General features: G+C 54.7%; 1 protein-coding gene across 1 annotated transcript; it reads left to right on the forward strand.

Moving 5' to 3' along the window:
* The first annotated feature begins 447 nt into the window (after window positions 1–447).
* Window positions 448–11,521, forward strand: Thbs3 (thrombospondin 3). Its single transcript, XM_041656270.1, has 23 exons — window positions 448–548; window positions 1,674–1,880; window positions 2,731–2,987; window positions 3,072–3,174; window positions 3,766–3,792; window positions 3,954–4,036; window positions 4,119–4,170; window positions 4,265–4,413; window positions 4,923–5,063; window positions 5,196–5,273; window positions 5,608–5,760; window positions 5,979–6,089; window positions 6,448–6,555; window positions 7,744–7,903; window positions 8,140–8,258; window positions 8,376–8,428; window positions 8,717–8,910; window positions 9,016–9,194; window positions 9,317–9,365; window positions 9,571–9,767; window positions 10,003–10,175; window positions 11,036–11,175; window positions 11,256–11,521. The coding sequence occupies exons 1-23, from the start codon at window positions 470–472 to the stop codon at window positions 11,312–11,314; spliced, it is 2,871 nt and encodes a 956-aa protein (XP_041512204.1). The 5' UTR covers window positions 448–469; the 3' UTR covers window positions 11,315–11,521.
* The last annotated feature ends 977 nt before the right edge of the window (window positions 11,522–12,498 follow it).

Raw genomic sequence — 12,498 nt, forward strand, 5'->3', positions numbered from 1 at the left:
TGCCACAGCAATAAGCCCCATGTCGTGGGCATTCTCTAGGTACTGTAGCAATCTAGTTTCGGCCAAGTCCCTTGCTATCTTTCTCCATTAACAGTGCCTAGAAACTCATGGCAGGGTTTTCTGCCTTCTCCAGCCGCGGCTTCCACAGGACAGTAGCATTTGGTAGCGCTCGAAGTTGAAAGCCCCCGAGAACCAGATGTCAGAGTGAAGGGAGATGACCATTATGGAGGAGCAGGAGGCAAGGAAGGCTCTAGGACTCTCCCAGTGCCCCTGGTTCCTAGAGCTGATGATGCCTCCAAGGTGATTGGCAGCTCTTTGTTTCAGCCCCCCCTTACCCGCCTGCTTCCCCCCCCCCCCCAGCTCGCTCCTCAGTCCCTCCGCCCCGCTCCTGCTCCTGCTCCTGCTCTCCGCCTAGTCCTTTTCCCTCCCAGTCGCCTGCCTGCCAGGGGTAGTGAACCGGCTAAGCGGCATGGAGAAGCCAGAACTTTGGGGAGCCCTGGCTCTTCTCCTCTTCTTCTCTTACTCATGTAGCAGTCAGGACCTTCAGGGTAAGCCTGCGCCCATCCTCTTTGACACCTCTTTGTCTCCTTTCTTTTGCCCCCAGCCAAATAGCAGACCACATGTGGGTTTTAGGAGAGAGGGAGGAGTCCTGAAATTGGGTTGGAGAGAAAAGTTACACTCGGAAGAGTAAAGAGTTGGCGATAATGTGGGAGGAGTGGGCACCAGAGGGTGGGTGAGTGCAAACTGGCCCAGGGTCGGGCGTTCAGACCAGGATGGACTCAGGATCTGAATGCCAGCGCTGCATAGTTTGTCAGCACATCAGCAGGACAGTCCGGGAAAGCAGCCTGATGATGGTTGCACTATGTGGGACCCTGGGCTTGGTCCCCCCTTTATCCTGATAGGGTGGGGGTGGGGTTGAGCGGCTAGAGCTCTCCCGGAGGTCTGGTGCTGGGATGGCTAACGGGTGGTGTAGGAGAGGTAGTTGAAGCAGATGACACAAGCAAAGATTCTTTCCTGGCTGGAGGGGAAACCACAGATTGGCCAAGACACAGGAGGCAGAGGCAGAGGCACTGGGTCCTACATTCTCCGGGGAGGGTGTGTGTGTGGGGAGGCTAAACAGGGTGGGAAGGGTCAGAGCCCTTTGTGGACAACTGTCCTTATCTAGACACACGTGATGAGCCGCTAGGATGGGAGGAATGGCACCAGGATTTGAAGTGAGCTAAACCCAGTAGCCAAGAGAAACTACCTCTGGTTTCTGAGCTGTGGTCCACCAGGTGCCACACCAGTCTGATCAGCAATGTCTCGCTTGCGCCACCTGCTGGGACATACGAAGTTTGTGGAGTGGCTTCGATATTTCTAAGTGGACTCTAAACCTATAGGTTCCCAAGGCTTTGGAAGCTGCAGAAGGTGCTGGGAGGGAAGAATTGCCTGTTCCCTGTTTAAAAAGGGTTGAAGTTTTTGTTTATATAGATGGGGACTTGTAGCCTGGTCTATGTAGCTGAGTCTGGCTGCTAGCTTGAGGCAATCCTGAGATTGACAGGCATGTACACCACTCCTAGTAAGTTTTAAGGTGATTTATGCTGTCGGGATGCCTCACCTCTGGGGGCTCAGGAGAGAGGGCAGTCCTTAACACTACCTCCTTTCTCTGACTCTGATCATCCCTGCCTGGCCAGTAATCGACCTGCTTACTCTGGGCGAGTCCCGGCAGACGGTAGCTGTAGCAGAGAAGATCCGGACGGCTTTACTCACTGCCGGGGACATCTACCTCTTGTCCACATTCCGCCTCCCCCCAAAGCAAGGTGGTGTCCTCTTTGGGCTCTACTCTCGTCAAGACAACACCCGGTGGCTCGAGGCCTCTGTTGTGGGCAAGATCAACAAAGGTGACTGACTGGTGGGCACCTCCTTTCCTGACCCAGTGATCCCTTGAGCAGCCTCCTTATCCCCACACCCAGGTGCCTCTTTATTCTCCTTGACTTCTATTAAGGGATACCTGATATAGCAGTACCCAAACAGTTGGGTAAGGTCTGGTATTTATAGGGATGGGTGGCAGGTTGTACATGGGGATGCTCAGAGGGCAGGGAGGAAATATCTGTCCCAGGAGTAGTAGAACCATGTAGAGTTTGGCTAAAGTTCAGTGGGTACAGATGTAGCTGTTGCCTTGGCAGGGGACAGTTCTTTGAGGCATTGAGAACTAGTAAGGTCCTCATCTAAGGTCCATTTGAAAAACATTTATTGTGCATCTATTACATACAAGGTGTTGAGAGATACACATAACAATTAGGAATTGTCTTAAGAGATGTGGTATCAGCCAGGTGTTGGTGGTGCATGTCTTTAATTCCAGCACTCAGGATGCAGAGGCAGGCAGTTGAACTCGGAGTTCAAGGCCAGCCTGGTCTACAAAGTTCCAGGACAGTCAGAACTACACAGAAAAACCCTGTCTCGAGGGGGAAAACCGTGTGTGTGGCATCTAGCTGAGCAGTGGTGGCGCACACCTTTAGTACCAGCATTCAGGAGGCAGAGGCAGGTGGATCTCTGAGTCCAAGGCCAGCCTGGTGTATAGAGTGAGATCCAAGGTTACACAAAGAAACCCTGTCTCAAAAAAACAAACAACCCCCCACAAAAACCAGAGACAAATGGCCAGCGGGCGGGGAAGATGGCATCTAGAAATGATCCAAGTCAATCAGGATGGGACGGGGGCTAGTGCCCACACTGACATCCACTCCTGGGCAGTCCTGGTACGGTACCAGCGGGAAGACGGCAAAGTCCACGCAGTGAACCTACAGCAAGCAGGCCTGGCTGATGGGCGGACACACACAGCTCTCCTGCGGCTCCGAGGACCTTCTCGACCCAGCCCCGGCCTGCAGCTCTATGTGGACTGTAAACTGGGCGACCAACATGCTGGCCTTCCAGCCCTGGCCCCAATTCCTCCAGCAGAGGTCAGTGGTCTGGAGATTAGAACTGGACAGAAGGCTTACCTGAGGATGCAGGTGAGAGTAGCCTCTGGTCTGGGGAAATGGTCTGTAGCACCAGGAGCCGAGCTGCTAGGCCCTCCCTCTGCTTGCTGACCCTAGGGCTTTGTGGAGTCGATGAAGATTATTATAGGTGGCTCCATGGCGCGGGTAGGAGCCCTGAGTGAGTGCCCATTCCAAGGAGACGACTCCATTCACAGTGCAGGTAACAGGCGACTCCCATCCTCTCCACTTCTTCCTGCTCAGTACCTGTCCCTTTAGCGTGCCCATTTCCGAGGCTCTTGACAGCATAGCTCCAAATCTTTCATCCCTGACTTCATGAAATCATCTAGCAGAACTCTGAGGAACTCTAGGGGGTGAGGAGGTGCTAGTCTCAAGGTCTCTGTAGTCCCTCTTGGCAGCTGTCACCTCCCAGCGGGCAGCACCTCCAGCCGAGGCCTCTCACTCTGGTCTCTAACAAGGGTGCTCAGAGGCCCTTACCTAAGCAAACACCCACTTCCCCCAGAGACATCAAAGGGTTCTTCAAGTGGCAGCTTGGGAAAGGGTTTGAAATGGAATGTACTAGGGCCCTGGCCTCTCACCTGGAGTCCTCCTGGTACTACCATGCCTGGGATCCAAGATTTGGGTTTTGACTTCTTTGAGGCAGTGCCTAGAGGGCCTTTAGAGCTGTGCTAGCTGAGCAGCGGCTGAGGGAGACTACCTGACTGCTGCACAGGAGGCTGGTACTGTAGCACCCTTGCCCTGTCCCTGCCCCCTCCTCCCAGCAGCCCCCCTGACTGCTATACTTCTCCTCTAGTGACCAGTGCGCTGCAGTCCATTTTAGGTGAGTCAACCATGAGGAGGTGACTGAGGCGAGGGCAGTCCTGTCATGGGTGGGGGTGAAAGGTGTGGTATGAACTTGGGGATAAGAGCTGGTGTACAGTCCAAAGAGGGCCCAGAGTGACTCCCCACTGCTGAGTCTCTCCATCCTCTGGACCTTGGCAGGAGAACAGACCAAGGCCTTGGTCACCCAACTCACCCTCTTCAACCAGATCCTGATGGAGCTTCGGGATGACATCCGAGACCAGGTTTGGGTGGGCCAGACAAGGAGGCTTCTGACGCTGGGGTGGGGTGGCGGGTGCGGAGGGCTGACTGCTCCTCCTTCGGCAGGTGAAGGAGATGTCCCTCATCCGGAACACCATCATGGAGTGTCAGGTGTGCGGTGAGTGGGCAAGGAGAGGAGGGCTCCAGACGGCACGGCTGTGCTTCCTACTCTGTGACCCTAGAGGGTGGCTCTGACTGTGTCCACCTCCCAGGTTTCCACGAGCAGCGTTCCCACTGCAGCCCCAACCCCTGCTTCAGAGGCGTGGACTGCATGGAAGTGTATGAGTACCCAGGCTACCGCTGTGGGCCCTGCCCGCCTGGCCTGCAGGGCAATGGCACCCACTGTGACGACATCAATGAGGTGAGGAATGAAGGCGCCCTCAAGGGTACAAAAAGTTGGGTGAAGCTGGGCAGTGGTGGCGCATGCCTTTAGTCCCAGCACTCAGGAGGCAGAGGCGGATATCTCCATGAGTTCAAGGCCAGCCTGGTCTACAGAGCAAGTTCCAGGGCAGGCTCCAAAGCTACACAGGGAAACCCTGTCTCAAAACAAAACAAACAAACAAACAAAAAAAAAAAACAGAAAAAAAAAAGCTGGGTGAAAGTTGTGCAGAGCAAAGGAATTTAGGGGAGGTCAGAGACCAGCACAGCCAGGCTGGAGGAAGGGGGCATAAGATAGACGGAAGGTTACACAGTGGAGAGCTGGTGAAGAGGCGGAGGAGTTTGAGATGGCCAGCCAGGGGAAAAGGAGCACCGGGAGGTTGGGCTGGGAGCTGCAAAGGGACGGAGGAGCAGTGTTTCTAGGACCACATACAGTTGCCTCACCTTCCCAGGCAAATGGCTGACTTCTCTGCCTTCTCATTTGGTTCCCAGTGTGCTCACTCTGACCCCTGTTTCCCGGGCTCCAGCTGCATCAACACCATGCCTGGCTTCCACTGTGAGGCCTGCCCTCCGGGCTACAAGGGCACCCGAGTGTCTGGTGTGGGCATCGACTATGCTCGGGCTAGTAAACAGGTCAGATCGTGTAGTCTGTGTGGCTTTCTGGAAAATGAGATGAGGCTGTCTAAACTGCATGTTTAGACCCGCAAAGCCCCATCATTACTGACTTCTGGATCTGTGAGACCCACCTCAACTCTGCTCTTTTAGGTCTGCAATGACATTGATGAATGTAATGATGGGGACAATGGAGGCTGTGACCCAAATTCCATCTGCACCAACACGGTGGTGAGCTGAATGCCCTGCCCTGCTCAGAACTGGTGAAGGGGGACTGTGTAACCCCCTCTTCACACTTCCCATTTCTTCCTCTCCGCTTGGGTGCTACTTGAGTGCTCCCACGAGCCTGGCTGAGATGCCCAGGCTCTGCCTGTTACTAGGTGTGACCTTTGGCAAGTTAGCTAATCTTTTTGAACCTCAGCTTTCTCATTTGAGAAATGGGGCTATTGTCTACCTTAAAAGAGAACCTAAGGGAGACAGATGTGCCTGGTGTGGTTCTAGGTATCTATCTTATACTCTACAGGGCTCCTGGTGAGTTCAGCTTCCTTCCTAACTCTACTCTTAGGGGTCTTTCAAATGTGGTCCCTGCCGTCTGGGGTTCCTGGGAAACCAGAGCCAGGGCTGCCTCCCAGCAAGGACCTGCCACAGCCCAGCCCACAGCCCCTGCCATGTCCATGCTCACTGTCTCTTTGAACGCAATGGCGCGGTGTCTTGCCAGGTAACCTGGACCTCAGACAGGAGACAAAAAGGGAGGGAAAAATGTGTAAGGACAGTGAAAATATCTAGGGACTGACCTGAGGGCCTTCCTGGGAAAAAGAGGGAAGCCTGTCCCCGGGAACTTAATAATGGGGAGAGCAGAGTGCAGAGCAGAACTGTAGGTCAGGGTACGGGGATGCCAAGCCAAACTGCTAATGCCTACTGTGTGTTTTCCCCTAGTGTAATGTGGGCTGGGCAGGGAATGGAAACGTGTGTGGGCCTGACACAGACATCGATGGCTATCCGGACCAGGCGCTTCCCTGCATGGATAACAATAAGCACTGCAAGCAGGTGCAGGCCACGGGCTAGCTGCGGGGGGAGGGAGGATGGCACAGGTGCAGGCCACGGGCTAGCTGCGGGGGGAGGGAGGATGGCACAGGTGCAGGCCACGGGCTAGCTGCGGGGGGAGGGAGGATGGCACAGGTGCAGGCCACGGGCTAGCTGCGGGGGGGAGGGAGGATGGCACAGGTGCAGGCCACGGGCTAGCTGCGGGGGGAGGGAGGATGGCACAGGTGCAGGCCACGGGCTAGCTGCGGGGGGAGGGAGGATGGCACAGGTGCAGGCCACGGGCTAGCTGGAGAGGGTGGGTGGTGGCACAGGCTGGCTCACATCGGGACTCACCCATCCTCTTCCTCCCTCTGAACCTCAGGACAACTGCCTTTTGACACCCAACTCTGGGCAAGAAGACGCTGATAATGATGGTGTCGGGGACCAGTGTGATGACGATGCTGATGGTGATGGCATCAAGAATGTCGAGGTACAGCCGGGTGGTGGCACACACCTTTAATCCAGCACCCAGGGAGGAAGAGGCAGGAGGATCTCTGTGAGTTCGAGGCCAGTCTGGTCTACAGAGTGAGTTCCAGGCCATCCAGGGCTACACAGAGAAATCCTGTCTCAACAAAACAAAATAAACACACAAAAAAATGTGAGCTGGGCAGTAGTGGCATACACCTTTAGATATGGAAGCTGGAGAGATAGCTCAGTGGTTAAGAGCAGAGAACCCAGGATCAGCTCCAGCACCCGCATGGTAGCTGACAACCATCTGTAACTCCAGTTCCACTTATGGCCTCCATAGGCACTGCACAAACGCAATGGAATAGACATGTATTCAGGCCAAGCACTCATACACAGAAAATAAAAATGAATATTAAAAAAGAAGAACTTCGGAGTCAACTTGCAATGGTGGCGTGTGCCTGTAATCAGCACTTAGGAGATGGAGGCAGGAGGATCACTGCAAGGTGGAAGTCAGCCTGGGCTACAAAACGAGACTCTGTCTCTAAAATCCAAACAAGCCAGTGACCTGAATTTAATCCCTGGTAGGAAGAGAGAATCTACAGCTACAAGTTACCCTCTGCCTTCCATATAGGCAGAGTGGCCCTTATGTGCCCACACACACGTACTAACTGAATAAGTACATAGAAGAAAAAAAAGAAAGGGGTGAAGTGAGACCAAAACAAGAACCAGGGCAGGAATGGTGGTGCACACCTCTAATCCCAGAACTCAAGAGATGGAGGCAGGTGGGCACCTGGGGGTTCAAGGCCATCCTGGTTTACATAGTGAGTTCCAGGCCAGCAAGGGCCACATAGGGAGACCTTGTCTCAAAACAAGCAAAGGACAGAACAACCACTAAGAACCAAAAACAACAACAAAACCACCAAACAAAGGATGCTCTCTGTGCCCCTCAGCGCCTGTGCTCTCCCATAGTGTAGTCTCTCTTGCTGAATCCCACTATCCTTCCTCTTCTTGGCCCTGGGCGATTAATTCCCCAGGATAGTCCCTAAGACATGGTGTGGTGTGTAGACAAGATAGACTGTATGGAGGTCAGGCGGGTGGGACAGCATGAAGCAGTCTTACATTACAGGGACATTACATTACCATGATTTGACGAGGACAGGGAGAAAGTAAGTATGGGGGCTTCTGACCCTTCCCCTACCCCCTTGCCCAGGACAATTGCCGACTGTTCCCCAACAAGGACCAGCAGAATTCAGACACAGATTCATTTGGGGATGCCTGCGACAACTGTCCCAATGTTCCCAACAACGACCAGAAGGACACAGATGGCAATGGAGAAGGAGACGCCTGCGACAACGATGTGGATGGGGATGGTGCAGGCCTGGGGCCCAGGGGATGGCTGGGAGAGCTATAGGGATGAGGCAAGGAGGGGGAAGTCAGTGCAGCTGGGGAAGCAGGCTTAGAGACACCGGCTAGGAACATGAAGTGGCTACAAGTGGTTAGTGTGATGTGAGCCCCACAGAGTGCAACCAGATTCCTGGCAGGAATCTGGCTAAGGACTTCTGCCAGCAGAGGAGCACACGACAGCCTTGTCTCTCATATCTACTAGGCATCCCCAATGGACTGGACAACTGCCCTAAAGTACCCAACCCACTGCAGACAGACCGGGATGAAGACGGCGTGGGAGATGCTTGTGACAGCTGCCCTGAAATGAGCAATCCCACCCAGGTACAGGGGAAGGGGGAGGGAGGGCGGGGGATTGGTGGGTGAGGCCTGGACCTTTTAGAGGCGAGATCACCCTCTCCAGAGTTATGAGGAGATGGTGAGATCAGACCCCTCTCTCAGACAGATGCAGACAGCGACCTGGTGGGGGATGTCTGTGATACCAATGAAGACAGGTAGGGTCTGGGCCAACAGATCCAAGGTCTCCCAGGGAATTATGTTCCTCTACTACATTCTCAGTTGCCTCATGATGTAGCCTTAATTCATTAGCCCACTCAGCAGGGAGTCCTGCTCACAGTCCGCCCTATATTCCTACTGCTGGATTCTCATCTCATCTGGATGATGGCAAAGGGACCAGGTTGGAGGGCAGGCAGGCCCCAGAAAGGCCCCAGAAAGGCCCCAGAAGATAAGGAAAAGATGGGACCTACATTTCAGCTGGTATTTATTCCTTTTCTTCTGAGCAGCGATGGAGATGGGCATCAGGACACCAAGGACAACTGTCCCCAGCTGCCAAACAGCTCTCAGCTGGACTCGGACAATGACGGTCTTGGGGATGAGTGTGATGGGGACGATGACAATGATGGTGTCCCAGACTATGTGCCTCCTGGGCCTGACAACTGCCGTCTGGTACCCAATCCTAACCAGAAAGACTCCGACGGTAAGGCTGGGGTCCCAGAGATGGTTGGCGACGTTGATACAGGCAGACCGGAAGGGAGTGAGGGGTGACAGCTGGCGGGGCCTGAGCACTGGCCTCTCTGCCCAGGCAATGGTGTTGGTGACGTGTGCGAGGATGACTTCGACAACGATGCAGTGGTTGACCCCCTGGATGTGTGTCCGGAAAGTGCAGAGGTTACCCTCACAGATTTTCGGGCCTATCAGACTGTGGTTCTGGATCCCGAGGGTGATGCTCAGATTGACCCAAACTGGGTGGTGCTCAATCAGGTATGCAGGGCAGTGGGCTGGGCAGGTGCTGGCAGACTAGACCTCCTGTTGGTACCTGGGTGGCATCTGTGTACCTGGACCAGGGCTTTTTAAAAATTTCTTTCTTTCCTTAACAACCCCAGGGCATGGAAATTGTTCAGACTATGAACAGTGACCCAGGTCTTGCAGTTGGTATGTAAGGGGCACCCAGCTCAGTAATTCCCAAAGGGAAGGCCGCTAGAGAGGGTAGGGAAAGAACCAGATGGGGAGGATGGGCGGGGACTTACCGCAAGACTCTGGCCCTACGTACAACAGCATCTCTGCCCCCAGTACTCACCCCACCATGGGATACCAAGTAGCTTTAGTGCTCCTAACACTTATCCCACTCCCACCCCAGGATACACGGCTTTTAACGGTGTGGACTTTGAAGGCACTTTCCACGTGAACACGGTCACTGACGATGACTATGCAGGCTTCCTCTTCAGTTACCAGGACAGTGGCCGCTTCTACGTGGTCATGTGGAAACAGACAGAGCAGACTTACTGGCAGGCCACGCCTTTCCGAGCCGTGGCCCAGCCAGGGCTGCAGCTCAAGGTATTCCAGCTGCCCAATTTCCCCAACCCACTGACTTGGCAAACGCTGTTCCTGCCCAACCTCAAGGACTGCACTGCCTGATTAGGACCCTTCTTACCCAGATGTCTGGGCTGGGCACCAGCTGTGTGGGGCTCCAGAGAATCCGCTCAGTTCTTGACTCCCTTTCTCACTAGCTACCATCTTTTGTCTCCTTTCACCCTGGTCCTGCGGTGGACACCCTGCCAATAACTCCCAGGCAGTGACATCAGTATCGGGCCCAGGTGAGCACCTCCGAAATGCTCTGTGGCACACTGGCCACACCCCTGATCAGGTACGACTGCTGTGGACTGACCCCCGAAATGTGGGTTGGCGTGACAAGACATCCTATAGATGGCAGCTGCTGCACCGGCCCCAAGTTGGCTACATTCGGTAAGGAGAGGGTCTGAGCCCTAGAGAAGGGGGTAGGGGCAAGACTCAATCTCCTATGCCCTCTACCTAGTAGGGACTCAGCACCGTGACTTCCCTCCGCTCAGTTTCTTGGTGCCATGGGTAGAGTCCGCAGACAGTCTCTTCCATTTCTCATTTCAGCACAGAGGAGGTGGTGTTAGGCACCCCAATCCTCTGCACCAAATTTCCCCTTGAAATCCAGGGTGTTGAGATAGACACCTTCCAGTTCTCTGGAGTATCTAGGCCCCAGGCAGTCTGTAGAAGAGCCCAGCACTTCCAGCCCCTTAAGTGTCCAGAACTTGCTCCAGCAGTATCTGACTTTGGAAAGGGACCATGGCTTCTGTTAGAGCAGCGGAAGGCCCTTGGCTTATAGGCCTCTCAGTTTGGCTTCTTGTTTGCGACATTGGTTTCTCCCTCCTATACATGTCCCTGGTTGGTGAGAATGGCTTGAGAGGGGAAGGGAAAGGGATCTGCTTAAAAGCTGGACTTCCTGTAGCCAAGAGCCTAGAATCCTGGGGGCTGAGTTGGTTTCTCTTTAAGGTATCTAGAGCGGTGGGGCGCCAGGGCAGAGGATAAAGGGGGGGTGTGGACTAGAGCCTGGGAAGCGGGTGACTTCACCCCCAGCCCTTTGTGCTCATTGTCATAGCAACCCAATCCTTGCTAGGAATGTGCTGGTGCTTTGAGATGCAAAAGTGGCTGGACAAAGAGCTAGGGGCCCAAGGCCTGAGAAAAAGCCCCCTCCCTCCCCTTTCCAGCCTTCCTTCAGGACTAGAGTGCACCAGGTTGGGGGGGCACAGAGCCCACTGGCACCTCAGCACCAATGATCCCTCTATCCCGGACAGGGTGAAGCTCTATGAGGGTCCCCAGCTAGTGGCGGATTCTGGGGTGATTATTGACACGTCCATGAGAGGGGGGCGTCTTGGTGTATTCTGCTTCTCCCAAGAAAACATCATTTGGTCCAATCTCCAGTATCGCTGCAACGGTGAGGCTCTAGACGGAGGTCAGCTTGACCGTGCCCTGGGAAGCCCTCATCCTCTGACGCAACTTGTTTCCCCTCTTCAGACACAGTGCCTGAGGATTTTGAGCCATTCCGGAGGCAGCTGCTCCAAGGAAGGGTGTGAGGAGGTGCTACCGGATTCAGAATTCCGATTGGAGACCTTTGACCTTGGGCTCTGTTCCGGAGACCCTGGGTCTAACCTACAGCCCCTCAACCTAACGTGGTTCTCTGGTACCCATCAGGGAGCTCAGCCCCAGAGGAGTAGTGACCCCATTGTGCAGGGGCTGGGGGAATTTCAAGGGGGTATTGCTCAGGCACTGACCCCAGGAAAGACATCAGCACATTGCCATAAAAGTTACAGTTATTTTCTAAGTCAGTGCAATTACTTATTTTAGGCCTTTTCTAGGACACAAAGGAACCTGAGGGGTAAGAAAGGCTGCTAACTGCAGGCAGAGCTAGGGAAAGTTTGACCGAGTTGGAGTGTGGATGGGAAAAACACCAAATGAAGGACGAGGCTGGAGGACGGCTGAAGCCCTTCCAGCCCCACTTACTCACCGTGGCAGCAGCGACACCTCAGTCTAAGTTCCGCCGGGATCGAAAGCCCAGGGCCGGGGCTGCCCCGCTCTGGGTGAGGGGGTGCCGGGGGAGGGGGGCCGAGGGGGCCGGAGGCCGGGACGAGTGCAATATTGGCGGGGGAAAGAACAACACTGCACCACGTCCCGTCCCTCCTGCCCGCCCGGGGTCCCGGAATCCCGCTCCTTACCACGTGGGCCTTTGGAACCCAGGGACTGGGGGCACTCTGGGGTGTTGGGGTCACCTTAGAGGTACACCAGAGCCTGGGCACCCGGAAGGGTAAAGGGGAGGGCGAAAGGGAAAGAGGAGAGAAGGGTTCCTCCGGTGCTCGGGAAGGCCACTTTCCGATGTTGAAGCAGTGCGCGCGCTTGCTCTTTAAATACTGAGACGGAGAGGCGCGGAGCTATTGCCATGGTGACAGGTATCCCAGCAACCGAATTGAATGGCTGTTGCCTGGCAATTCTAGGAGTTGGGGTTTGGGGCCGCCCACCCAAATACTTGTGGGCGCCCTGACGTAGGGCATCCCCACGCTGCCTGGAGCCGGCCTCACAAAATCGCTCAGAGGCACGACAAATGGCAGGAGCGTGGGTCCCATGCCTCCGTTCATGCACCTCCGAAATGCTTTCTAAAGTATTAGCTTCCGTTTTATATTCGTTGGGACTAAGAATTGTTTGCCTACTACAGTTGTAACTGCTCCTGTTGGTTTACACTGCAACCTACACCTGCGGGATCTGA

Source organism: Microtus oregoni, unplaced genomic scaffold (assembly GCF_018167655.1).
Source record: "Microtus oregoni isolate MIOR12 unplaced genomic scaffold, Mior012 000007F_ref0000211, whole genome shotgun sequence".
Classification (NCBI taxonomy): domain Eukaryota; kingdom Metazoa; phylum Chordata; class Mammalia; order Rodentia; family Cricetidae; genus Microtus; species Microtus oregoni.